Below are 24962 nucleotides of genomic sequence, written 5' to 3'. Positions count from 1 at the left end.
AGTGAAAAATCATATAGGAGTGGGGAATTTTAGTACTTCACCTTTGTAACTTAGCATAGTGAAAAGTTACAGAGTTCTTTGTTACTATGGTTTTCAAGATAAAGCTGCTTTTTCTTGTGAGTGGAGCTTTTTAATATTTGAATGCCAAAACCAGAAATGTTGTGGTTGTTTCATGAAAACTTTATTTACATTTCCTTGATATTCTTCTAATTTTCCCCTCTGTCTTATCTTCCTGGTTTCTACCATTTTGTCTTCATGTTTCTATTTTCCTCTCTCTTATTCTCGTATACATTGTTATTCAAATACCTGTTCATTAAATGTTGTGTAGTGCATCAAGTACTCAACTACTTTTTGTGAGCCCTGTGATATTGAGCAGAATTAACAGCTCCTAAGATTGGTTCTCACAGAAGCACTCAAATTACATTAAAGGAGAAAGAGAACAAAAGGCAAAAAAGAAGGAGAGGAGGGGAAAGGAAAGCTTTTGGAAATGGGGACTGACAGAAATGCAGTTGGCAGGTATAACCAAGATAGGGAAAAGAATGACTTGGTTACTCTGGACCTGCTGGGGAAATTCTTTATGTAAATTCAGAATTTTATTTGAGAACTGCAAGCTGTATTTATGTATATTTTCCAAGCTAAGTTTGGATGTATACATTTTCTCCATTTCTGTTGTTTTTTAAAATCCATCCTTAGCTAAAAGGGGAAAGTACAATCTTCACTAAATATATATCGACCAAGGAAGCTCTTATACTGAGATGCAAAGATACTTCTGAGGATGCCCTTTTATAGAGAAAAGACACTTGGAAAGGCCTTAGGAATTTTTACTGAAAAAGTTCAAAAATCACATAGGAGAAAAACTCTGAAACACTGAAGATAAAGCAACTTTCTCTGTTTTTAGCAGCTAAAAGTATGATTCAGCTATTTACAGTAACCTGGCAAAAATGAGACCAAACCCGGCATCTTCAGAAGGCTTAAGATGCAAGTAGTTATGAGAAGTTACGTCCAAGATTGTTTTTTCAGTGTCTGCATTTGTTTGTACTTTCTAGTTGAAACTAGAACATTTACAAAGCAAACAGTGTTTGCTTTATAAAAAATGAAGAAATTTGCTGAAATTGTAGCATCTTTCATGTGACATATGCATATAAATGCACAGTAATTGCATGTGAATAACAGAAGATGCATTCTCTGAAAGGCTAAGTATTGAATAAATGTGAAACAAGTTAAAAGTGAGTATAGGAATCTGCTGAGGTACTTGCCTTCTTTACCTTAATGTTCATTTGATTGGCCAACACAGATTTAACTGGATGTTAACTAGTGTTTGGGATCGATACCTTAATATTCCTCAGGGAAAACCTAAGATATTTTGACTATGAAAAAAATAGATTGTTTTGCTAGATTGACAGCCAGTACTGCTCACTTAGCACACAATAGAAATGATTTGTCCTGATCTTACTCAAATATATTCCTAATCTGAAAATTATGGGTAAATCATGTAGCTTTATACTTTTTTTAAAAAAAATCTCATTTTAGATGTTAGATACAGTAGGTAGAATATTTTATCTGCTCTATATTAGTCTGTATTGTATGATGTCATTATTCAGATCTTTGACTTTCTTCATATCATTATGCCCTATCTTGGAGGATGCAGAAACAGAGAATAATACAAATGGGCAGGAAATGTTATTTTAAAGAATAAGGAGGATATTTATAGGTGTGAAACTTTGTATCATATAATCATTATGGTTGGAAAAGACCAAGTGCTAACCCATCAACCTCATGTCCACTAAAACATGTCCCTCACTGACACATCTACACATTCTTGAACACCTCCAGGGATGGTGATTCCACCACCTCCCTATGCAGCCTGTTCTAATGCCTCACCACTTTTTCTGAGGAGAAGTTTCTCCTGATATCCAGCCTGAACCTTCCCTGGAGCAATTTGAGTCCATAGCCTCTCATTCTTACCTGTGAGAAGGGTCTTACTCCCACCTTGCTACAACCTCCTTTCAGGCAGTTATAGAGAGCAGTAGTTTCTCCCTCAAGCCTTCTCTTCTCCAGATTGAATAATCCCTATTTCCTCAGCTGCTCCGCTTAGGACTTGTGAACATACAGCATCCCTAAAGCCACGTGCAGGGGCCATGCATAGCACACTGAGCACAGGTTAGAATTCAATCTTAAATTTAATCTTGAATTTATGTGGCACCCTAAAATGGAACTGGTGCTGTTGCAGGGTGTTATTCCTTGGAGATGGGAGTAGAAAGAAAGAACCCCTTATTGCCTTTAGGCACTTTGCTTTTTGCCAAAATACAGGGGTAATCCTGGTTTCCAGAAATACTGGGAGTAGGTACTGGTCAGAATGAACCACATTGTTCCAACTCTAATGGTTTTGTGCTTCTGGTGGGTCATGAGGTACCTTTAGATATCCTCTGTACTCTGCCAAGAGAAAAAAAACCAACAAACTCAGGCATAGAATGAATGAATAATTTATGCAGTATAAAGGGATGCTGCAGAAGGCCCATCTAGCTATTCCAGAAAAACCCTCATAGATCTCTGACAGCTGTGCCACATTCCAGAGGTGTTGTTACTCGTTTTTACGTATGGCTTTTCCTCAGCAATAATATATGTAAAGTTACTGAAGTTACTGTAAAGGTTGGAAAAGACTTTCAAGATCAAGTCTAATGAACTTTTTACTGTGTTGTATTTCACCCTCAATGAATTGTTGCTAAATGCAAGGTCCAGTAAGCAACAAAAATCTGTGGAAAGTATTCCTAGTGAAAATACTTTATTTGAACTTTATGATAAATTAAAAGTGCACATTTATGGTAGTGTTACCCAGTAATGGGGATTCCCCTGCCAGTATTTCTGCTCAGTGAGAACAGGTTAAGATGTTATCACTCATGTTTAGTGAAGAGTGTGGGATTACATTTGTTTTTGTGAACTTAACCATTGTTCTGAAGAGCTCATGTAATTTTTCTGGTGCAACTTGCTCTAATCAAAAATGGGCTAATTAGAAATTTTAAATTGACTCTCAGTGACTTGGGCTAATTGCACCAGAGGCACACTCTGACAGATGCCAAAGTACTAAGCAAATAATTCTTGAAGAAGTCCATTTTGCCTACAACCTGAATCTGTAACAATTAAAGAATGTAAAGCCTACCATTGTTAATTGTGCCACAAGGTTCAGACCATGAGTTGCCTTTTCTGTGATGAAAAAGTTAGCAAATGAAGGTTTGGGACTTGCTTTTAAATGTGAAGAATTATTTAATAGCTTTAGTATAGCAATCATTGTTACTTTTTTGTTTTAACGCAGACTACAGAGACATCTGTCATTTACAGTCAATTCCCTGAGGGAATATTTGATAGAACAATTAGTCTGGATGTTAGCATTTTGGCAAGCTTTAGGACAACATTGACAGTAATTTTTTATATGCAAATATTTAAGAAAACATCAACGAGATTTATTAATTCACAGAATTAGAGACTGAAATTCTGAAATGCACTTAATATAGTCATTCCAAATACATCTTTTATTTTGCTAGATATGGATGATATCACAGATTTCAACAGAATTCTTTTGCTGCTATAGTTAGAAGAGGCATTTACTGGATATAAGCACTCTGAAGGTGCAGTTGTTGAGAAAGATGGGGGGAAGAAGTACTTTGTCTAATAGTCTCAAGATTCTTATAGAAAAGGGAGACCAATACTTCTTCCTTATTTGAAAAACAAACAAAACAAACAAACAAAAAAGGTCATCACAAATCTGGCAGATGTTAAATATGGTGAGAGATGTGCTGGCTGTTTACTGCAGCTCTTCAGATTCAGAAGCTGCACTGAATCACATCACTGAAATTTTCTGTTTTCTGACAGCTGTTTTTGCCATTTACTTTAAAAGCAGATGGGGAAAATGCAAAGAAGAGCTGTCAATTTTATTACCATGTATAATCAGCATCTGTGCAATACATCAGACTCATTGCACAGTTTATACTTCCTTCTCTGTAGTAAAAATTGTTTTGGACTTTCTTGACAAGTTTCTTGCAAGCTTTTTGTAGATGCTGAAATTAAGGTGTTGCAATTAAGAGTTGAGATCACTGAAAGCTGTAACTACTAACTGGAACAAATTTACTTAATCAAGAGTTTATGTCCTTATTATTTCATAGTAAAATATATGGTTAATCTCCTGCTCCATATTCAAATTCATGTTTACTAAAGTAAGTTATTTCATTATTATTGAATACTTTTTTTTAACATTTATTGATAACCCATTGTCAGCACTGCTTAATGTATTTGGATGCAGCGTATCTCTGTGCAGCATAATTATTGTGCCTTTCCCTACTGAGCAGGCTTAATATATTGTACCCCATGTGTATAATATAAAATGCAAATAATTTTGAAGGGAACTGGGTATTCTTCATTCCCAGCCCATCCTCTTTCCAAGAGCAGAAGTCTTTCATAGAAATGACTTCTTCCAGAGGGAAAATGAGATGGTTTGAAAGTGTCCGTATAAATAAGCATGTTGTCTGTCTCCCTAAGTGCAGAAGTAGTTATCAATAATGGTGTGATATGGGCTCCTAGCAGAGGACAGCATCCTCTTGGAAACCGTCAAAGGATTTACATGTCATAAGGCTCTGGGGACCAGGTGGAAAGGATCTGTCTACTTGCTGGGGACCTGATTTGATTTGATTTGACTGGGTTTGAACTGCAGAAGCACCTTTGCTTCTTAGAATAGTAGGTGGTTGTATATTACAGTACCTGCAGGAATGAGCCATGGGAAAGACTTAGAAAAAGAAACATTCACAGTACTTTTTGTAAATAAGGGAGGTTAGGGAATAGCCTTCAACAAAGGTTTCAATGGTTTCAGCTAGTTTGGCAGTGTTAAAAGACACTAAAACACGTATTGATGTAGGATTTCTTTGAAGTGAAGCAATAAAAGGAGCAAGAGACTTAATACTAAGAGCATTAATTAGCATTTTGTGTGGCTATGGGCAGAGTAGAGTACTTTTTATACATGAGGCAGTGCACGCTTTGATGAAGCATGTACTTAACTGTCTTCCTCCATTATCTTATCTTCTTTAATATGCTACTAAAATTGACTGTGGCCTTTGAAAAAGAAACCACCAAGGTACTGTTTGTGATACATAGATGATCATTTATTAAAAAAAAAAAAAAAAAAGAAAAAAAAGAATGACTTCAGGAATGACTTTGAAAGGAGATATTATGCACAAAATTTAATACAAGTTCCATGGAAGAATACAGATATTAGCTTTTTGTTCTTCTCTAATAACGGTACTTCTGACCATGTCATTTGTGAGCACTTAATAGCTATTTTTTTCGGTAATATATAACTACATCCCATTATATTCCAGAATTAAAATTTTTGATTTAATATGAGGAATTAAGGGGAGTTTTTAATTACTATGAGTTTTATCAGTAGAATGCAAATCTCCTTTTGATATTATTTTATCTCTGCTTTGTGACCCTAGAATATAGCTAATTAGATTTTCCTCTGGAATGGTGGATGCAAATTTGCACTCTGTGAAATTCAGCTGATTCTACAAAGATAAAGCAGATTAGAGGATAACAAAGCTTGAAAATGTGAATTTGATTTACTCTCTTTACAGACAAAGCAGGGTATAAAAGATTCTTCTGTATTTAGATAATCCTATTTTTTCTTTCTTATACTAATCTCATTTTCTAAAATGTGATGTCTTTTATTGCATACACTTTGGCATGAGTTAATAAAAGACATACTTAGATGATCCTACTATAACAAATCCTTTATCCAGAAGAGCTTGTAAATCTATCCTAGTACTATGCAATCTGTCTGTTAGACTGTAGCTTTTACACTAAAGGGAAATCTTAGGTAAGGTTGACATGAAGTTCATTTTACATATACACCAGTGAATTGGTAGTTCTCTTAATTAGAACTACTAGAAAGTTGGCTTGCAGAAGTGTACTGTAGTAGGACCGGTTTGGGACACATATAATTTGTGGACCAATTGGACAGCTGTAGTCTGCTATTCCATCTTGTCATAACAAATGGCTTTCATGTATCCTGTAAGTTTATAGAACGAATGTATTGGTAAATTAAAAGAGTAAATTGGAAAATACTTTTTGTAACACTGGACTTTATCTTTCTAGTTTCATCAGTTTCATGCCATATCATGTCTAGTTAAATAAAAGCATTTTATGTTTAAGGATAGGTGCAAGTGGACAGGAGTCCTCCAGCAGTAGCTCATAAGTCTCTTCATCATGAGCTAATAAACAGCATTTACAGGAAGCCTGTGTATGTTCCCATACCAGACAGACTGGTATGGGAAGACTGCTATTGCAGTATGATTCTCCTATACAAGGACATTCTTTTCTCCATTGTCTCTCTCACCACCACTTCCAGTCATCCTCTGTAATATGACCAATTTCTCTCCCTTTTTACCGTCTCCTTTCCATCACCCAATGTATAGGTTGCCTACCCTACACATTTCCCTGTGCTGTGATTCTTTGGCAGCTTTTCCAGGCTGCACACCTGACAAACGTCTGCTGTTCATGCCCCAGCTTTTGTGCAGTCAGTGGCTGCCAAATAGTGTGTGTAAGAGGAATGGATGGATAGCTGCCCTTCCCTTCATGGCTGGGTTACTTTGGTTTCTCAGCTCCCTCCCACTACTAATTTAAGGAAGGATTTATACATTTATTATCTGAAGCTTTTACCTCTCTTTGACCTAGCCTTGTGAGCAGAAAATGGTCTAGATGAAAGGCATGCATAAGCTCTGTTTTCTGAGGAAACTCAGCCAAAAAAATGAAGCATAAGAATAGAAAACACTTGGCTTTGGCTGAGTTTGAATTGACCTTTAACTCAAGCAATTTTTACTTATTCAGATGTTTGCTTTCTACATCTACTCAAGGGTACTGGGAAAGAGTGACCTTGTCCCCTTCCAGCCTCGTCAGTACTGCTGGTCTGATGCAAAATGTGCTTCATAGATCCAAAAGGCTCAGCCAAGGCGAGGAAAGCGTGTGAAAGAATATCCTGTTTATGGAAAAAGTTAACAGTCTCATACTGTGGGATTCCCTGTAGTGTTTAAAATGTACCTGAAAACTGTAACAAGGTGGCAACATTTTCCTACTTAAGGACTTTATAAAATAATGACCTCTGTCTTAAACAGTGCTGATGAAGTGAGATTTTCTGTGTGTCAGGAAAGTTTTTTGTTTTTTTTTCTTTTTTTTGAGGCTTTCCTTTTTCTTGGCTTCTTTATATGCCAGTCGAGAACAAATGCTGCTAAGGAAAAGCATGGACAAATTTAAGAAATTTTGAGTATTACATGTATGAATATCTCCATCTGAATAAAACCTCACACATCTCTATATATATTGGAGCAAAAGTGAGAAGGAGGAGTGTTAATAAACTAGGATAAAAGGGGAGGGGGGGGGGTAGAATAGGGTAATGTTCCTGCAGTCAGATTAAAAAAGGAATTTTGTCCTTAAATTCTACATTGATTTCTGAATATTTTCAAATAGCGCACTAAATTCTACACATTATGAGTCATTCTGTGAAATAGATTTTTGGTGCCATCCTTACATGTGTGTAGTTGATATCTGTGTAAAAGAGAGAAATGTTAATTTTATTAGAGAGGCATAATATATGTTTATATAACATTGTACTTTCTAGAATACATAGTTTCATTCTTTCAGCTCTACACAATATAATTCATTTGTGCAGCCATAAGCATTAAATAGAGTGTCATGTGGAGATGTAAATTCTATTTTAAATGTCTTTATTGCTGAACCTATTTTGACTTGTTGGTAAATGAATCATGGGTCTGCAGATTTTGTATGGGCAAAGCTCTATATGTTCAAAAATTTTTGGAACACAGCTTCCATCAGCCATATTTGTAGTATGGCAAGTTTGACTCAGTTTCAATCATTTAAAGCAAATATATTCAGTAACATAAACTACAATTTTAGATATGAAAAGTTGTATAAAGAAATTAGAAGTATAGCCGTGTAATTCTAATATTACAACTTAAACAAAATGTTTTATATTCTGTATCTAAAAAAATCACATGTCTATGTTTAAAAATATGGCATTTGCCTTATTGCAGGCAGCAGCATATGTTATTTGTTCTGTAGGAACATTCTTCTCTACTTTATTAAGGTTTACGTTTGAACGATTAACTGACAGAAATCTTTAGAATTTTCTAAATAAACTTTCTATATAATTGCTGTATATAAATAATAAATTTGGAGAAAATTAACACTAACTCAAATTTGAATATTTTAATGACACTTCCAGCTTAAATTTTACAAATATCTTATGTGCATTGGAAATAAATTTTCTTTATGTACAAGAAGAAGGTTGGTCTTTAAATCATAACATTACACTCTGTAGGATGAAAGACCAGACAAAAACTGATTACCTTTTTTTTAACGAATACTGAAATTAAATGACCTTGTATGTCGAGTTAAAAATTGAACTAGAAAGGAAAGCCAAACCAGACTACTTTTTTTTGTTGAAGTCAGTCTTTTCTAGTTTGTTATAGCTTTAAGTTGTTTTTGGCTTGGTTTTTTTATTTTATGCTCATGATATTGTTTTGCAGACGGCTAGAACAAAATTCAATCAAAGTCATACCTCCTGGAGCTTTCTCACCCTATAAAAAACTTCGAAGAATGTAAGTACCCAGTATTTTAGATTTAAATTACATGTATACACACACATATATATACACAGTATATATATTTGCACTTGTATATATGTGTATATATAAATATGTAAATAAAAAGCAGTTCAGTGTCATACAGAAGACCTTCCATCAGTGTGTGAGTATATAAGGAAGTTTGACTGCTGGAAGATTAACAGATATGGCAGTCTGGTTACAAAGACCACATAATCTCTTTGTCAGACTAATAGTAATTGTTTTTACAAAGTGTTAAAGTTATTGAAATTATTTATTATGGTTTTGCAAAAAAGCAACATGTTAGTACAGCGAACATAAGAAAAAAAAACCCATGAGGATATGCCACTCTCATTTTGGAATATCCTTGAGGTTCTGTCTGATCTGGCTACAGGACCATATATAATTCTGTACAAAAGGTACTTACTGTATTTTAGGAAAAATAATTCTATTAGTCTTCATTTTTTTAACCACTTAAAAGATCTATTTTTAGCCATTCATTTTGTTTCAGTGGTTTTATTTTCAAATTCTTTGGCAGTCTCTCACACAAGTATTCTAATTTCTCTCATTCCACTCCTAATTCTAATTATTTTAGTCTTTGCTTTTTTGAAAATGGCTTGGATTAACTGTATCAACTTCCATTTATTACAGTGACCTGAGCAATAACCAGATCTCTGAAGCAGCTCCAGATGCTTTCCAGGGCTTACGTTCTCTCAATTCACTGTAGGTATCTGACATGTAAACATGTAAGCTAATTTCTCATATTCCTATAGTAAAGTTATTCTGAATTTTTTGCGAAATTTAGTATAGATTCAATCAACGCTGAAAGCTATAAAGGTAATTTCAGAATGTTAGAGCTATAATAGAATATTGCATCACAGCTGGACATTATGAAATGTAGGTTTTCTTATAAATATTCTCATGGTAAACAGTTATAGGCATTGAAAGATTTCTTTTATTCCCCAGTTAGTTGGTCTTAAAAAGAGCAATTCACTCACAGAGTTTCCTTGGCAAGTCTATGCACAGTGCCATGCTGGTTCTTTTGAAAGTTTCTTGGGTGACGCACCTGTTGGGAAAACACATGATCATGCCACCTCAGACGAGCAAGTATCAAGTCACTGCTGTTAAGTTTCCTTCAGGAAAGTTGAAAAATTATTTTACTTTTACATTCAGAATCACATAGTATATGACTTCCATGATATCAGCTTTGTTTGCTTTTTTATTTCCTGATACAGTGTCCTCTATGGCAATAAAATTACAGAACTTCCAAAAGGCCTATTTGAAGGACTGTTTTCTCTGCAATTGCTGTGAGTATTTTTTAGTATTTACTCTATGTTGGGGTTACCCAGAAGGGAAAAATTGATGAGATATATGCCTAGAGAAAAACTGGCAGAAGATCCTCTACGTAAGATCAGACTTTAATAAAAACAAATTATCTTAAAGCCAGAGGTGTCAAGACTGTTGTAGGTCAGCTTGCCATTCATCCACAAATGTGATCATATCTCACTTAATGTCTCAGCCTAAAGTGAGTAAAATGAAACTGTTATCTTATGGAATTTATGGTGATAAAATCCATAATATACTATACTGTGCTGAGCTGGAAGTACTCAGTAGTGCGTATGAAGTTGCATAGGAAACATAGTAGAACCATTTTGGTACTTTTATTTAGAGGTAGTGTGTAGTGGGTACACTCTACAGTATCATTTGTAGTTATACTCATGTAATAACAGAATTGCAGACTTCCACTGATGTTTTTTATTATTTTCTGAGATTTTTTAATGTGCAATTCTTTGACTCCATGAACTCCAGCTGCTGTTTCTTTTAACAGTTCAGAAACTCCCATGTGTAATCTTATAAACCATTTCTATTTGGTTTTAATATTAGGAGTACAGAGGAATGTCATGGTGATATGTTTATCAAATATTGTCAAGATCCAGCAGAAAAGACTGTGCAGTAGTTGTAGTGTATGAGAGAGAATTGTGAAATAGGCCATGAAACAGTGGTAGTGCTTTTGGAAAATACTGTCCCAGAATCACTGCTTGTCGAAGTGGCTTCTTCCCACTAAACTGAAACCATTTACTGTCTCAGTTGCATAGTTAGTGATTGACGAAATGTCTATTATTAAAAACTCATTGAACATGGCAAAGGAAATTCAAGTTCTAGCACCATCTAGGGTTCTACATTTTGATTTTAGTCACTAACTAGTATTGTAATGGGATTTTGATATCCTTTGAAGAGAATTTATTTAAGAAAACTTATTTCAGATTTTCAAAGAAAAAAAGAGAAAATTCTAAAATTATGTTAATTGTCTATTAAGAAAACGTCCATAATTTGATATATTCTGCGTAGACAATACTTTTCAATCTAAGTACATTTCTACTTGTGTGGTAAAATTGTTTATCAAAGCATTGGTTTTCAAATCCACCATTCCATCAATAGGAGAAAAAATGCATATATTTCTTTAGAAAAATGCAACTAGTTGAATGACAAAATCATTTTAGTTTTGAAAGCATGAGGGAGTTGGTTTAGATTGGCTTGTTTATTTTAGCTTTAGAAGTCAGGGGAATACAGGGAAGAAAAGGTTCCCTTTGTAGAAGGAGAGGAAGAAGGTTCCAGACAGATTTGGACATGTTCCATGCCAACCAGTTTTTACTACAACTCTGTTAATGCGGCAGCATGCTGATTAGTAACATATAATTAAATGTGCCACTGCACATCTCTTCCAGCTAATGAACACAGTGTTCAGTTTCTTTTTGTTTGTTTGTTTATTTGGCAAAAGGAACTAGTTTTCCTTGTAGATACTTGATTTTTTAAGCTTGTTTCTTTGCACAGAAAATTGCCACATGCATAAGTTCTACCAGCACACACAGGGAATGTGATTTTAGCTGAATAAACTCACACAAGGGTGCAGATATTTTGAAATAGTTTCAGAGCACCTAAGTAAGGTTTTTCCACTTTGCTGAATATATATAACTATCTATATAGCTTGCCTTATATAACTGTCAATTAGTATTTGTTCATACATTGTTGTGATTTTAAAATGAATACAAAGTTTTACATGTGAAAAACATTGAAGTTGCGGTAACACTGAACAAATTCTTTTGATTTTATGATTGTTTTCCATTAAACAGATTATTAAATGCCAACAAGATCAATTGCCTGCGAGTTGATGCTTTCCAAGATCTGCACAACTTGAATCTTCTATCTTTGTATGACAACAAGCTTCAGACTATTGCAAAAGGCACCTTTTCACCTCTACGTGCAATTCAGACCTTGTACGTATGCTTTTATTTATGGTTATCTTTAGTATGACTTCTTATTCTACAGTGCACTAAAAATATCAGAAACTGCTGAGACTAAAGGGAAATAATGTGTGAAATTATCTTTTTTTCTCCATGAAAGGCATTTGGCTCAGAACCCATTTATCTGTGACTGCCATCTGAAGTGGCTGGCGGATTATCTTCATACAAACCCCATTGAGACCAGTGGTGCCCGCTGCACCAGCCCCCGCCGTCTGGCAAACAAAAGGATCGGCCAGATCAAAAGCAAGAAATTCCGCTGCTCAGGTAATTTTCTTAGTTCAGCTGCTGTTTTTCTTTTATTGGCAAAAACAGTGGTTATAGAAGTTCTAATGAAGGCAGCTGGCTCTCTACAGAATTCTTAAATGTTGCAGAATGCTTTCTAGTTCTTCAGCTGAAGTCATGGAAGTCATAGACGATTGGAACATTACTACAGTTAACATGCTTGGCACTCTTTCTGAGTAGCATTAAATCTAACAAAAGAAATGCAATATATAATACTTCAGAATGAAACGCTGAAGTTATTTGCTACAAGTATCACTGACATAAATCATTTTGTAGAATTTCCACAAGGCTCTGGAGTATATGAAAGATCTAAAAATTTCTAGCTAAATATGGAAATACAACATATTCCCTTAATACAGGGAGCTTACCTCAGACTGAAATTTACTGTTTTCTTTTTCTAATCTTATTCCATTTCCTACTTACATTTCTCTAAATCCTTAACTTTTGTCATATGGTATCCAGCTGTTCCAGGTGCATTTCACATTCTACAATTTATTCAGTCTCAAGTGCAAATAGCAGATGAGAACTGCTTGTTATCCATGTTTTGGATTTACATTTATGACTATCCACACTGTGTTGTTTATCACTTCTTGTTGTGAATACACATTTTTTCACTAAGTTAACTTTAGTCCATACTTACTCTAATAAAACTCATTCTTTGCTTGCTGACATTCAGGTGCATCTTCTATTTTTTTTTTTCTCTTTATTTAGCTAAAGAACAGTATTTCATTCCAGGTAGGTTTGGCTCTGCAGTAAGATTGACTAACTGCAAATACTCTCCCCTTTCCCCCCAAAAAGCAAAGTTTGTTATAGCTTTTAGGAAATTGATGCATGTCTATTAACAATAGTGAATTCCTGTAGCTAGACATAGTTTTCTTTGTAGATTACTAGTAGCTCTGTTTTCTGGATAAGAGCTTAGCATGCAGCTCCATTTACGTTTTTGTCTCACAAATTTGCACACAACCTACCAAAATACCTTTACTTAAATTATGTAGAAGGCTGCACCTGCTAGCTGATATTTCAATTGATGCCTTTGTTTGCCATCTACCTTTCCTTTTCTGCTACTGCTGTTTTTAAAATGTAGCTTCTGAGCTGCTTTTAAACACAGGAAAACCTACTTCTGTCAAAGAGCTGTACAACTTAAAACAGACTTTACAAACGAATGTTTTCTTGCCTTGCTTTCATGCTTTACACTGTCTTCAGCTACTGCTTGCTCACCCTCCTCGTGTTTGCCAAATCACAGTGGAATGCTTGGAAAAGAAAGCTGACATTCATTAAAGGCATTCTGTGGTCACACGCATACAATGAATCAGAAATGCTTTCCCTTAAAGAAAACATGACTTTCGAGTTGGGTTGAAACAGTAATTTACACACTGCTTTCAGCTACAGTGAGTCTAGGATATTTTCTGGGAAGACTCACTTATGATGGCCGTAGCTCTTTGAAATATGTTTCTATATTTATTTTACCTTGTTTGTCAGGTGTGTGCACTGATTTCTTAATAGAAAAAAGCAATGATGCACTTGCATTATTTTCCTAACAGGTGACAAATAATAGTTTGGCAAAATAAACAAAAAATAATGAATCTATTGATGAATTACAGTAAGTTATATGCAAGCAGGGTTTTCTGCCATAGCATAATATCCAGAAAAATACCCACAATAATTGATTATGACACCAGTGCACTTGTTCTTTCAAGTATTACAGATGTATTGTCATTCTGCAGTGTCTGAAATACTGATTTATTGATTGGTCTTTATCTTTTAAGCTGGCATGCTAGCTTTTCTCCTAATGCTATGTGATGTGTTACTTAAACTTGCAGCAACCATGTGAGTTCTTCATGCCCTCATGCTAAATGTTGGTTACAATATTAAGAAAAGAAAACTTAAATACAAAATAAGGAGTCATTTGTCAGCATTGGCAGCCACAAAAATGTGTTTTAAAGCAGCATAAAACAGAGGGGGATTCAGTTTCTCAAACCTGTAGTTACCACTTCATTTCTTAATGAGTAGAACAGCTGTATTCCTGCCACAGAATGACTTCTACTCAACTTTGCCAGCACAACTTTTGTCTCTGAGTTAGAAGTGTTTTCTTGCCAGCAAATGTCTTCACAGCTTGTTTATACTATGGCCACACATGCAGCTTAGGTTTGTTTATGTACCCTTTAAAAATGCTTTTCCTGCAAAAAAGAAGAGAAAGAACAAAATCAGTCAAAAAGTGCTACAGATGTACTTCTTGAAATACAGCTTGTGTACTTTCTCTTTCCATCAGGTTATCAGGGAGATGCTGCATGAAATTCTTCTAATTGTTGAAGATCTTGTCCCTGAACATTTTAGTTTTTTTTACTTTGAACTACTAACAGTGATTTATTCTGGAAACAGGAGGAAAAAATGTGTAACTTTGCTAACAAGTATTAAAAAGTGCTCAAAATACTGATTTATGCTTCTTTAAATACTGTAAAAATCTTTAAATTTCTTTAAAAGTCAAATATCATTTCTATATTTGTTTTAAAATGTCATTGGGAGATCTTATTCTGCAGGTGCTAAGAATTCTTAATTGAATTTGAATATATTAATCTGGAAAACTAAAGGCTGAATAAGTATTAAATCAGGAATTTGAAAAGAAATAGTTTGTCTACTTGCTCATAGAAATATTCCAAGCAGCTAAATCATGTGTTACTTAGACATTTGCAAATGCCAGATGGAATAATAAATGACGACTGATTTTTTTCCTCTCATGAGGTATCTGTTTCTCCCATGTTTCTTTGGTTTATTAAGTATTTTAAGTGGCATAGCATGTATATGTGTTCAAAGGAGCATAACAGTTTCTAATGAACACATTTAAAATAATGAAGAACAGTGCATGGGAGATACTGTATTTCTATATGAAATTTCTAATTAACCTCAATCTTTCTTCATTTTTTTAATGCCACTTAAAATGAATTATTCTTTCTCTCTGCTGAAGGTGGTACTCCTTAGCAACATCCTCTAATCAAATTAAATTTGAGTTGGAAACATATAAACTTAGTTCATGTTTTTGTCTTAATTGGGATTACTCTGTCTTTCTTTCCTTCTTGGCTATCTTTACTTTTGCAGGAGTTCACCATTTTGGCTGTAAGTAAAGTTCAGTGTCTGAGCTAAATCACAATGTACCTCCCAGCCCTGACGCACCTTCTACTAGTCTCAGTCTTTTCACCTTTGTCCAAGAAGAACCCACAGGTCCTTTCAGCTTCTTTTTGTTTTCTTTGTCACCAACCCTCAGTTTCTTACTGGATGTTTTCTCCTGATATGTTTAGGACGTTTTCTTTGACTGACTCTGGGAAATGGTGGAGGAAACTTTCTATATGGTTCTTTTTTTTTTTTTTTTTTTTTTTTTTTTGTGAATTATTTAATCTGTGACAGTAATACTGTTACTGTGGCACTGGACATTCAGTAAAAAGAATGCCATGTCATGTAAGCAAGTATTAAACTTCAAATGCTTCTGTAACTTATACCTGCTCCTTCCTCTTTTCCCTCGCTGTTACCCTTGGCCTAATGGATGCAGTTTTGATAATGTAGCGAGATTTTCTGTTGTGCTTGATCTAACCATGTGGTTGTGAGGTATGAGTAAAACATGGTTCTGTCAAGCACCATGGAACGTCACGCAGCTTTCTACAGCATGGCATGCTGCTGAGGCTTAAGTCAGGATCACACATTTTCTTAAAATTAAAGCTGAAGATAGGGCTTTCAATCTCACGTGTTCAAGATGATATGGAGGGTTGGGACTGCAAAAAAACAAAAAATCACAGAAGTTAATGAAGTCCTGTCAACAATACAAATCTGTAGCTCAAGAAAGAGAAATGGTGGCATTCAGGATCTATTTATTCTTGCTACAGAGAAATAAAATAAATTCTAAAAGAATCAGTGGCATTTGTGTGATTAGCTATAAACAATGCTAGATTGGCTGACAACACAATCAGCAGAAAGTACAGCTGTGAAAAGCTCAAGTTAATGTTATCCTGTTATGTGAAGTTGGTCACAGTTTCTTTTTCCAGCATATCTAAGCCCTTATATTTAACCCTCTCTTGAAGCCCCTGTGTCTGTTAAGTATCACAAAATTTATCATACATTTCCCAAGTTGCCCACCTGTTACCTGCATTGCAGATATCTTTTCAACCTTCTCACAAGAAACAAATCTTATTCTTTATTGACTCAGTATCTGTATTTTGACTTGACTCTTTCACAGGCACTGAAGATTACAGATCCAAATTAAGTGGAGACTGCTTTGCAGATTTGGCTTGCCCTGAGAAATGTCGCTGTGAAGGGACCACAGTGGACTGCTCCAATCAGAAACTCAACAAAATTCCTGATCACATCCCACAGTACACAGCAGAGTTGTAAGTTGAATCCACAAAGCATTATTTGCTTATGAAAAAGCAACCTAAAATTTTCAAATACAAAACCACAGCTACTATTTTTGAATAGCAAAAATTACATGTAAACTCTGTGATGCACTGTATGTTAATAAAAACTATTTGTGCCTTATTTTGGTACCATTAAGCCTTAAACATGATAAAAAGAATAAAAAAGGCAAATATTCTACACTACAGTTCTCCAGTATGTGAACAACCCATGTGGATTTTTTGGAAAGACAGTGGGATTTATTTTGTCTTTGATTTTGAGTACAGGATCAAGTAGTACATCCAGTATCTAAAGATCTGTCTTAAAAGCACTACCTAAGTGTTAAATAAAACAGAGCTGACTGTTGTTATGCAAAGCTCACATTATGTGTCAGGCAGGAGACCAGAGGAAGATAAAGTAGACAAGATAGAGTTGGATTAAGATGAGATAATAATGTAATGATGTGGCATGAGCAGAAAAGATGTCACAGATTATTACTTGCTTAATAAGTGCCATATGGGAAGGATCTGTAGACATTACAGCTGAAGTAGTATTCAAGAGGGGATTGAAAGATAAAATTAAGACAGCTTTACAAGTTTTTCCCATGCGTAAAACACTGTAGAAGAAAATGCAGAGATGCTTGAAGAACCAGCAGAAAAGCATGAAGTGAAAGTGACCACCACTGGGAGAGCCAAGAAGGGAGGAAATAGCTGTTTTTCTTGGGAGACAGTATAAAGAGCAAAGCAGAGCAATAAGGTGCAAAAGACAGACTTTGATTTAACATAGTAAAGTGGGAACAGAGATATGGAGATGTAAGTGATGTGATCAGCCACAGGGGTGAGATGAGCAAAAATGTGGTAGATATCTTAAAAGACAGTCTTTGACTAGGAGCAAAGCAATAGTACAGCATTGAATAATGAGACTGCAGTTAGGAATATTGAATGTCTGAATGGGAAAAAAGAATTTCAGGTATTGTATAAATAGAGATAGTGATTTTGTATGAACTAGGAGAAAGAATTCAACTCAGTGATGTTATAATTACAAATCTAAGTGGCAATTCTGGTTGTTACCAGTGTGATAGCAAACTGAAAGTAAAAAGTAACATATGTCATAAAATCAAAGTTCAGTTTTTGGCCACATTTAAGCTGTTGTTTGTACCGTAAAGCCCAAAAGAATGTCATAGGATGTTATGTCATAATATTTTGAGATAACAATACTTCCACCGAAGAATAATGGGTGGCAGATTAGACTATAAGAAGAGTACACGTAGTAATTGGTGTAAAAATTATAGTTACCGTGCCAAGATGAGAATTGGAGTTGCTGAAACGACAAGAATGCATTGTCCTGATTCTCAACAGAATTCATGTTTAATTCTCTCTCCTCTGAAGAAGTTATACTCTTCATTTAGTATTTTAATCATTGATTTTCCTACTCATTTTTTTACATGTGACATATGAGCTCTAAAGTGTATTCTTTCTATAATTATAATTTATACATATTAAATTCAGAAGAAACAATGAAATTATCAAGCCTCATCTGCTGTGTATCCCAAGCTCTCAATTTGCAGTCAACAAAAAAAAAATCTGTTTCACTAAAAGATAATTCATTTTTGGTTACTGCACTTCTTTTAAAAAAAGCGTTCAATCTCATTTGAAGGTATCGGTGGATTAAAAATGAACCATCTCCCTAAGAATGTTACAGAAGTTAATCATTCCCATTAATCTCTGTTAAAATCTTTTAAAATTAGAACATTACTTTCAGATAGAATCTGTCTCTCTTCAATTTTCATCATCTCTTCTTTTAATATTTTTTGCTGATAAAGAGCTCTTTTCTTTCCATTCTTTATCCAATACTTACCGTTCTTAAACTTTAACAGTCACTACTCAACTTTCTTCTTGATAAACTGCAAAGAATATGCTTCAACTCTTGTGATGTAAGAGTATTTTTAACAACCTTAAAATATTTTATAGGCGTGGTAAAAGTATTTCTGCATTTCACTTCTAAAAATGCAACTGCCATAGCTTCTGTTATTTGCCTCGCTGATGCTTACAGCTTTTCCTTCTTTCCTCCTGTCATCTCTTGTTTTTGATGCATTGGAACAAAGATTGCTCTGCTTGGGACTTCAGTCTAGTCTAGGGTCACTGTGATTTCCTGCTCACTTAGTGACACGTATGAAAAGAACAGCTAGTTAGCCTTTCTTTGTTTTAACCACCAAATATGTGTTAAAGGTATTTAGAGCTAAACGACATTAATGCTTTTCTAACAGTGAAGAAAAAGGCTAGATTATTCTCTCTGGGGTATTCCTTACAGCTGAGACATTTGGAGCTTGGAAACAAAGATCAAAAGTGAAGAAATGTTGAGATTTCTTTAGATTTCTCTGTTAAATATTTATTTTTCTCAAATAATTCATCTGGAGATCTCTGAAGTCCAGACTTCTTTGTGTCCCTTAGCCCAGAAGGCTGTGAAAGTAACAGGAAAACTGTAACCTCTAAGAGAACTTTTATCATGGGTTCTCTCTGTGTAGATGGTATAAGGAACAAAATAATTATTTCTTTAGTCTGACAGAAAAATGCATCTTCATTCACAGTATCATAATGTGCAACATGAAATTTAATGGACTAAAGATGCTGAACTACTTTTATCTCCATCATTCTAGAGCTAACGAAATGAAAGATCTAGTGATAAATATTGCTCATCTAGAGTTCAAGAAAATATGTAATGTTTCTTTTAAATCTGTTTTTAAAATTACATCCTGAAAATAATTTCTTCTTTCTCTACTAATATCAACTGGTAACTTCAGTGTTTCAGCTCAACAAACTGCAGGGATGACAGTAAAGTGTTCTGTAAAGGACTTTGAAGGCATTTTTTCTAATCACGGGTTCTACTACCTGCTTACTTGCTTATCTGAGATGGCTTGAGTATTGTTTGTACAGATTACAACAGCAAAAAAAATGTAGCAACAAAAAACTCTATCTTCAGAGTAGTTTATTGTTTGTATATATATATACATGTATATATACAGATCTAAAAATAATAATTAAGTTCAAGACAGATATTTAATTATAAAAGGTGAAAAAATGCTTAAATGAGCCAAGTGCAATCTGTTTCTAGTTAGTTGTTTGCTTGTAATCTTTCAGAAAACCAGTTAAAGGCCTATCTAAATGTGCTACTGAAGTATTTGAGATAGAATACTAGTCTGTAAAAGAATCCTGAACATCGGATATTTTTTAAGTATCATACCAATATACAAGAAAACTCATGAAACATTTGATTCAAGCCAGAGTTTCCAGGAGAAAGTCTAAACAAAATGAACTTTAGTACAGTTATGTTCCATTTTTTTAATGTCTGTACAATGTATGATAATGTATCAAATCCTAACAAGATAAGCTTTGAAACATAAAGCACTACGGAATATCACTGCAGTCTATAGTCTTCCAAAAGGACTCAGCTCTTGTACCAGAAAATGCATTAACAAAACAAGAGAACACATTAAATAAAACTGAAAACTAAACGTTTAGACATCATCATCAAATGCTTTTTGTTTGCTTTTTATGTTTTGAGAATGACATTTTAGTGATTCTCTATAAATAAACCAGAATCAAGTGTTTCTAAGATCTTTTCATGAAGCAGCAGGTAAGAACTATCATTATTATCTAAGTGCACTGGGCTCCAAAGGGAGATGGCATTGCATAAGGTAATTTTCTAAACATCTGTAATAAGTTTTATTTCTGTGTATGTGGTATCACTTACCTAATAGTAGAACAAAAACTTCTTGCACAGGTATTTAATTATTCTAGATCCAAAGCCAGCAATCTCCAGCTACTGAAATGCCATCTGGTCATTCTTCTGACCATAAAACTGTAGTTCATAACTCTTGATGTCCCTTTTTTGTGGATCTATCCTCAGTGATAATGCATGTTTTGTAGTGTCATCATACCCATAAAGTCAGAGAGAAGATATGATTTGTGTTATAGCTTAACAAGTGACAATACTGTTCAACCTGTGTTTCTTTTCCATCATAGTAAGCTATAGAGAAACTTCTTAAACACTTAGAATCTTCATAGAAATTTGCTCTGTAACATCAAAAGCACTCTAGGATTATTTAAAATAGAATAAAAGAAATAAATTACAGTAAGAAGAACTAGTTACAATACAAATAGAAGTTTGAGAACTATGTAGATAGTATCTGAAGAGAAAAGGCTATAGTGGTGTTACGTACAGTAAAGATGAATGAGTCCTACTGGGCACTGCTTCAAATTTCATTTTGGGATGTATGTACAGGTGTGTGGTAAGTTATATGAAATAATTGGTTTCCAGTATATAACAATAACAAAATACTAGCTGGAATGCTGCATTATGAATTTCAGTTTCCAAGATGAGTGTGGATCGCCTGTTTGAGGAGAAAAATAATCAACAAGATGACATATGAGGGAAAACTGAAAGTATTGAAAGCATTTGTGTGAAGGAAAGTTAGGGGACAAACATACTAAATTATTTTTAATATGTAAAGGTTTGCTACATGTAGATAGAAATTTCATTTTTAGTGGAATTAGAATTTTTTGCAAAGGTTCCTTAGAATTAATAGATGTCTTCACAAACAAATAATTCTACTAGATGATATAGCACTTAAAATATGTGAAAAAGCCAACTTTTATTGAGTGTTTGGTATTTCCACTGTTGAAACACGGGGGAAAAAAGACTATTTACAATGATGATGAAACTGTTAAATCACATTAATTCTTTCAGCTAAATTTTAGAGGTGGTAACTTTTTTTTTAAATAGAAGTCCTTTCTGCTCAGTACAGTATATAAATGTCCAACAATTGTACTGCCATGCCTTCAGATTTACAGTCTTAATTTCCCTTCTGACTATCGTTGAGTGTGAGCAGGAAGGATGAAGAGGCAGTATTGTATTAATTTTGAAGGGTTTTTTTTGTTTGTTTGTTTGTTTTTTTGTCTTTTCTTGCAATAACGTAATTTAGAAAAGCATTCTCATTTTGGAATTATTCTGAATTCCATTTGACAGTGATTTTTCATCTCTTCATTCATTTTCTTTCTGTTTAAGATTTTTAAATAACAGCTGGATGTGCTTCCTTAACAAGATTATTCCATTAAAACATATACAGCGTCTAAGACTTATAATTTCCATTTTCTGTTCAGTAGATGAAATAAGAGACACTGGGTCAGGGCACACATTTTTTTAAATAGATGTCCCCTAACCTAGCAGCTGCTAAATGTACACTGTGCTAGATTAGTCTTGATACCTGGACAGGAAAGATAAAAATCCATGTGACTTTTCAGGCTAGTATCTGCTACTTACTACACTTTCGTAGCATTACAAAGCAACAATTAATACTCTCTTGCACAATTTGTGTGTTATGTTTAGTGGTCTGAAGATGAACCATGGCCAAAGAAATGTTTTTAAATTCTTCTGAATGCCTACACATTGTTTCAGTCTCTATTTCATAAAAGCATTGAGAATAAAGTAATTATTTCATTCTTGTAAATAGTGTTTTGTGAGCACCTCCAGATGTCTGGCAAACTCCACCTGATATCCCTTAAAGAACAGTAAACTAATCTTCAGTCGTTTATATGTACTTCTTGAAGATTTTTATTTATAAGTTGCCATGGAAGTCTTCCCTAGCTACATTTGTGTTTTTCTTCTCTTGAAAGAAAATTTAAAACATCTTCTTATATTTTTCTGCAGTGTTAGCTGTATGCTACTTTATAATCTGTTTTTGATTCTGTATTTCTGATGTACGCCTAATTTTAACTAATGAGAATGTTCATTCACGGGAATTTTCAGAATTGGAAAAGTCAGTATATGTTGAATTGTTCTTCAGGTACCAGTATTAAACAAGTTATTCAGTTCGACCATTCCAAAAAGCTCCCTTAGTGTGGAATGGTCTTTAACAATGCTTGAATATTTTTTTTCTGAAATTGATGTCATTTCTTGCAGGCGACTCAATAATAATGAATTTTCAGTTCTGGAAGCTACTGGGATCTTTAAGAAGCTTCCTCAGCTGCGAAAAATGTAAGTACCACTTCAATGATCTTGTCTGTTTCGATATCACATTAGTTTTAGTGTTGTCTTTCTCCACCTTTGATAGTTTATGTCTATTAAAGTTTCAATATATTCTAATGAAAAAATCAAGAATGGGTTCGTATCAGTCATTGAAGTAGATCAAAGCTAGCAGTCCATCTCTTTGGGACTAAGCAACCCAGTAACAGCCTCTCCTGGTGCACAGCTCCAGCAGCTCTGCTGCATGGTCCCGCCAGCTGGTCTGTTATGCAGCCACAGCAGGGAACTTGAGTATAAGCTGCTCAAAAATGGTTCCAGTAGCCTTTTGTAACTTCCTGCACTACTACTCCCTAACCAGGCAGTTTTGCCTCTTTCAGCACATTCAAGACATGCCTTTGATTCTGTGCTTCATTAAACTATCATTAGATGAGGGGAATATCAAAATTAAATGACTGAGAGAAAAAAAAAAAGAGAGAAGGTTTTGATAGTTCATTTTCACAGTTGACATTCTAAGAGTTGCTTGTAATCTTACCAATTGTAGATGTTAATAAACCTTTGAAAAGCTTTTCTTTCACTTCAGGCATGTGGCAGGCATTCAAGAGCAGATCATTTAGTTACTTAGTGGTTCTCTGCTCAATATTTCCAGGATTTAATTCAGGCATAAATACTAAGTGGAGAAAAATGCAAGTCAAAATTAATGAAAATGATGCACTGCTTTATTAAATGCAGTCACCAAGTTATTACCACTTGTAAAAATTTGGTTTGTGCTACCAGTGACTAAAAACTCAAGGTGAGCAATAGTATTGTATAAACTTCTTATTAGCCTTGCCCAGATATAAGCTGGCTTAATTATTTTTTTTCCTTTGACCTATCCACTTGAGTATTCCATGCTAATTTGGATCTGGGCTGAGGTACTTAAGAGAAAGAATACAGGAATGACTGACACAGCAGTAAAGTGGGGCTACAGAGTAGATATCCAGTTTTTTCATTCCTCAACGATCACAGATTAGCACTTTTCACAGCTGTAAAATACTTAAAGTAGCATTCAAATACACGCACATCAATTCTTCATATTTAAGAAAAATGGAAACTAGGGAATGGACTGTCAGTAATCAGATCTTTTCAGGCTATAAAGCTAGATTAGTCAACATCTCATGCTACCTAAATCTCATTTGCTGCTATTTAGTTCAGGAGGAAGTGTTCAAGACAAAAGAAAAAGTAAGTTGAATATTGATCAGTGCAGCTGTCTGCTGAACCCCTTAAAAGCTTTGAAATCTGTATAACTGAGGAGGAAAAAATTGAAAAAAATGTTACAGAAAAGTTAACATTTTATTAATATCCCATAATTTTTTAATACAGCTAACGATTGTTAAAATATTCAATTCAGAGTATGCCTAAGCACGATTGCAAAGCAGTGAGGTGTTAGAGAGACACCAGTAAGAGTGAATTCTGCATTTGCTTGAAGTTCATGTTTCTTCTGCAAGTTCGAATAGGTGCAGAGGACATTCTGCACAAATGACATTGAAGAATTGAGACCTAAATGTTTAATTGATTTGATGGTTCATAAGTAATAAAGCAGACATATCATTGATTAGCCATGCAGCGTTAATCCTTAAAATAACCTTTGAAATATCCCTTAAAATGTGTGGTAGATGGAGTAATGACTATGTTATGCCACAAACAAGGAAGATTTTAGGAAACTAAGGGCCTGACATCTCTAAGTCGATTGATATGAAAAATAATTAATTTCTTGCTTCCAGCTTTGTGCAGCAACTTACAGGAGACTGAACAGCTTCACCTTGAAACTAAGTGAAAGTGATGATTATATCCTTCATCACAGGCAAGGTGTATGAGAAATTACAGCTAGACTAGAGATGAGTAGTCAGCATTCAAACAAAGCCACACATCCTTTTTTCTATGTCTTAGGTGATGGCACCAGTTCATGCTGGCAAGCGTATGAATTTTTACTGTAACTAATAATGTGTTTCTCATGATAAATTAAAATAATGCTCTTGTAGAAGGTGCATCAAATAATGTTTGGTTCTCTTTTCAACATCGCTCATTCTGTTAAGTAAAAACTTTTTAGTTTCATTGTATTTCAGAATTTCTCAGCACATTTAAGAGCTCTGTAAAAATCCTCAGTGAATTGTGACACTGTCTAGTGTGTAGGTAAATAACTGTTCTGAACAAGATGCAAGTGTAAGTATAAATAGACTTACTTTAAAAACAAGACAAGAATAGAATGAAAAATCTTTTTAAAATGTTTATTATTATGCACGTTTATTGTATATATAGAACAGACACTCTCCATTTGGGATGT

General features: G+C 34.4%; 1 protein-coding gene across 10 annotated transcripts in view; it reads left to right on the top strand.

Annotated features, from left to right (window-relative positions):
• Positions 1 to 24962, top strand: part of SLIT2 (slit guidance ligand 2) — a 245029-nt gene that overhangs the window by 168676 nt on the left and 51391 nt on the right. For 8 of the 10 annotated variants that reach the window (XM_048942472.1, XM_048942465.1, XM_048942467.1 and 5 more), the window contains exons 10-17: positions 8586 to 8657; positions 9312 to 9383; positions 9896 to 9967; positions 11792 to 11935; positions 12063 to 12226; positions 12956 to 12979; positions 16467 to 16617; positions 22580 to 22654. In XM_048942472.1, the coding sequence (XP_048798429.1) occupies positions 8586 to 8657; positions 9312 to 9383; positions 9896 to 9967; positions 11792 to 11935; positions 12063 to 12226; positions 12956 to 12979; positions 16467 to 16617; positions 22580 to 22654 (774 nt within the window). The remainder of the gene's footprint in view (positions 1 to 8585; positions 8658 to 9311; positions 9384 to 9895; positions 9968 to 11791; positions 11936 to 12062; positions 12227 to 12955; positions 12980 to 16466; positions 16618 to 22579; positions 22655 to 24962) is intronic. The other 2 variants (XM_048942468.1, XM_048942466.1) reach the window with 1 other exon arrangement.

The sequence above is a fragment of the Lagopus muta genome, chromosome 4 (genome assembly GCF_023343835.1).
Source record: "Lagopus muta isolate bLagMut1 chromosome 4, bLagMut1 primary, whole genome shotgun sequence".
Lineage (NCBI taxonomy): Eukaryota > Metazoa > Chordata > Aves > Galliformes > Phasianidae > Lagopus > Lagopus muta.
The sequence above is the reverse complement of the archived record's forward strand: the minus strand, read 5'-3'. Positions and strand labels throughout refer to the sequence as shown.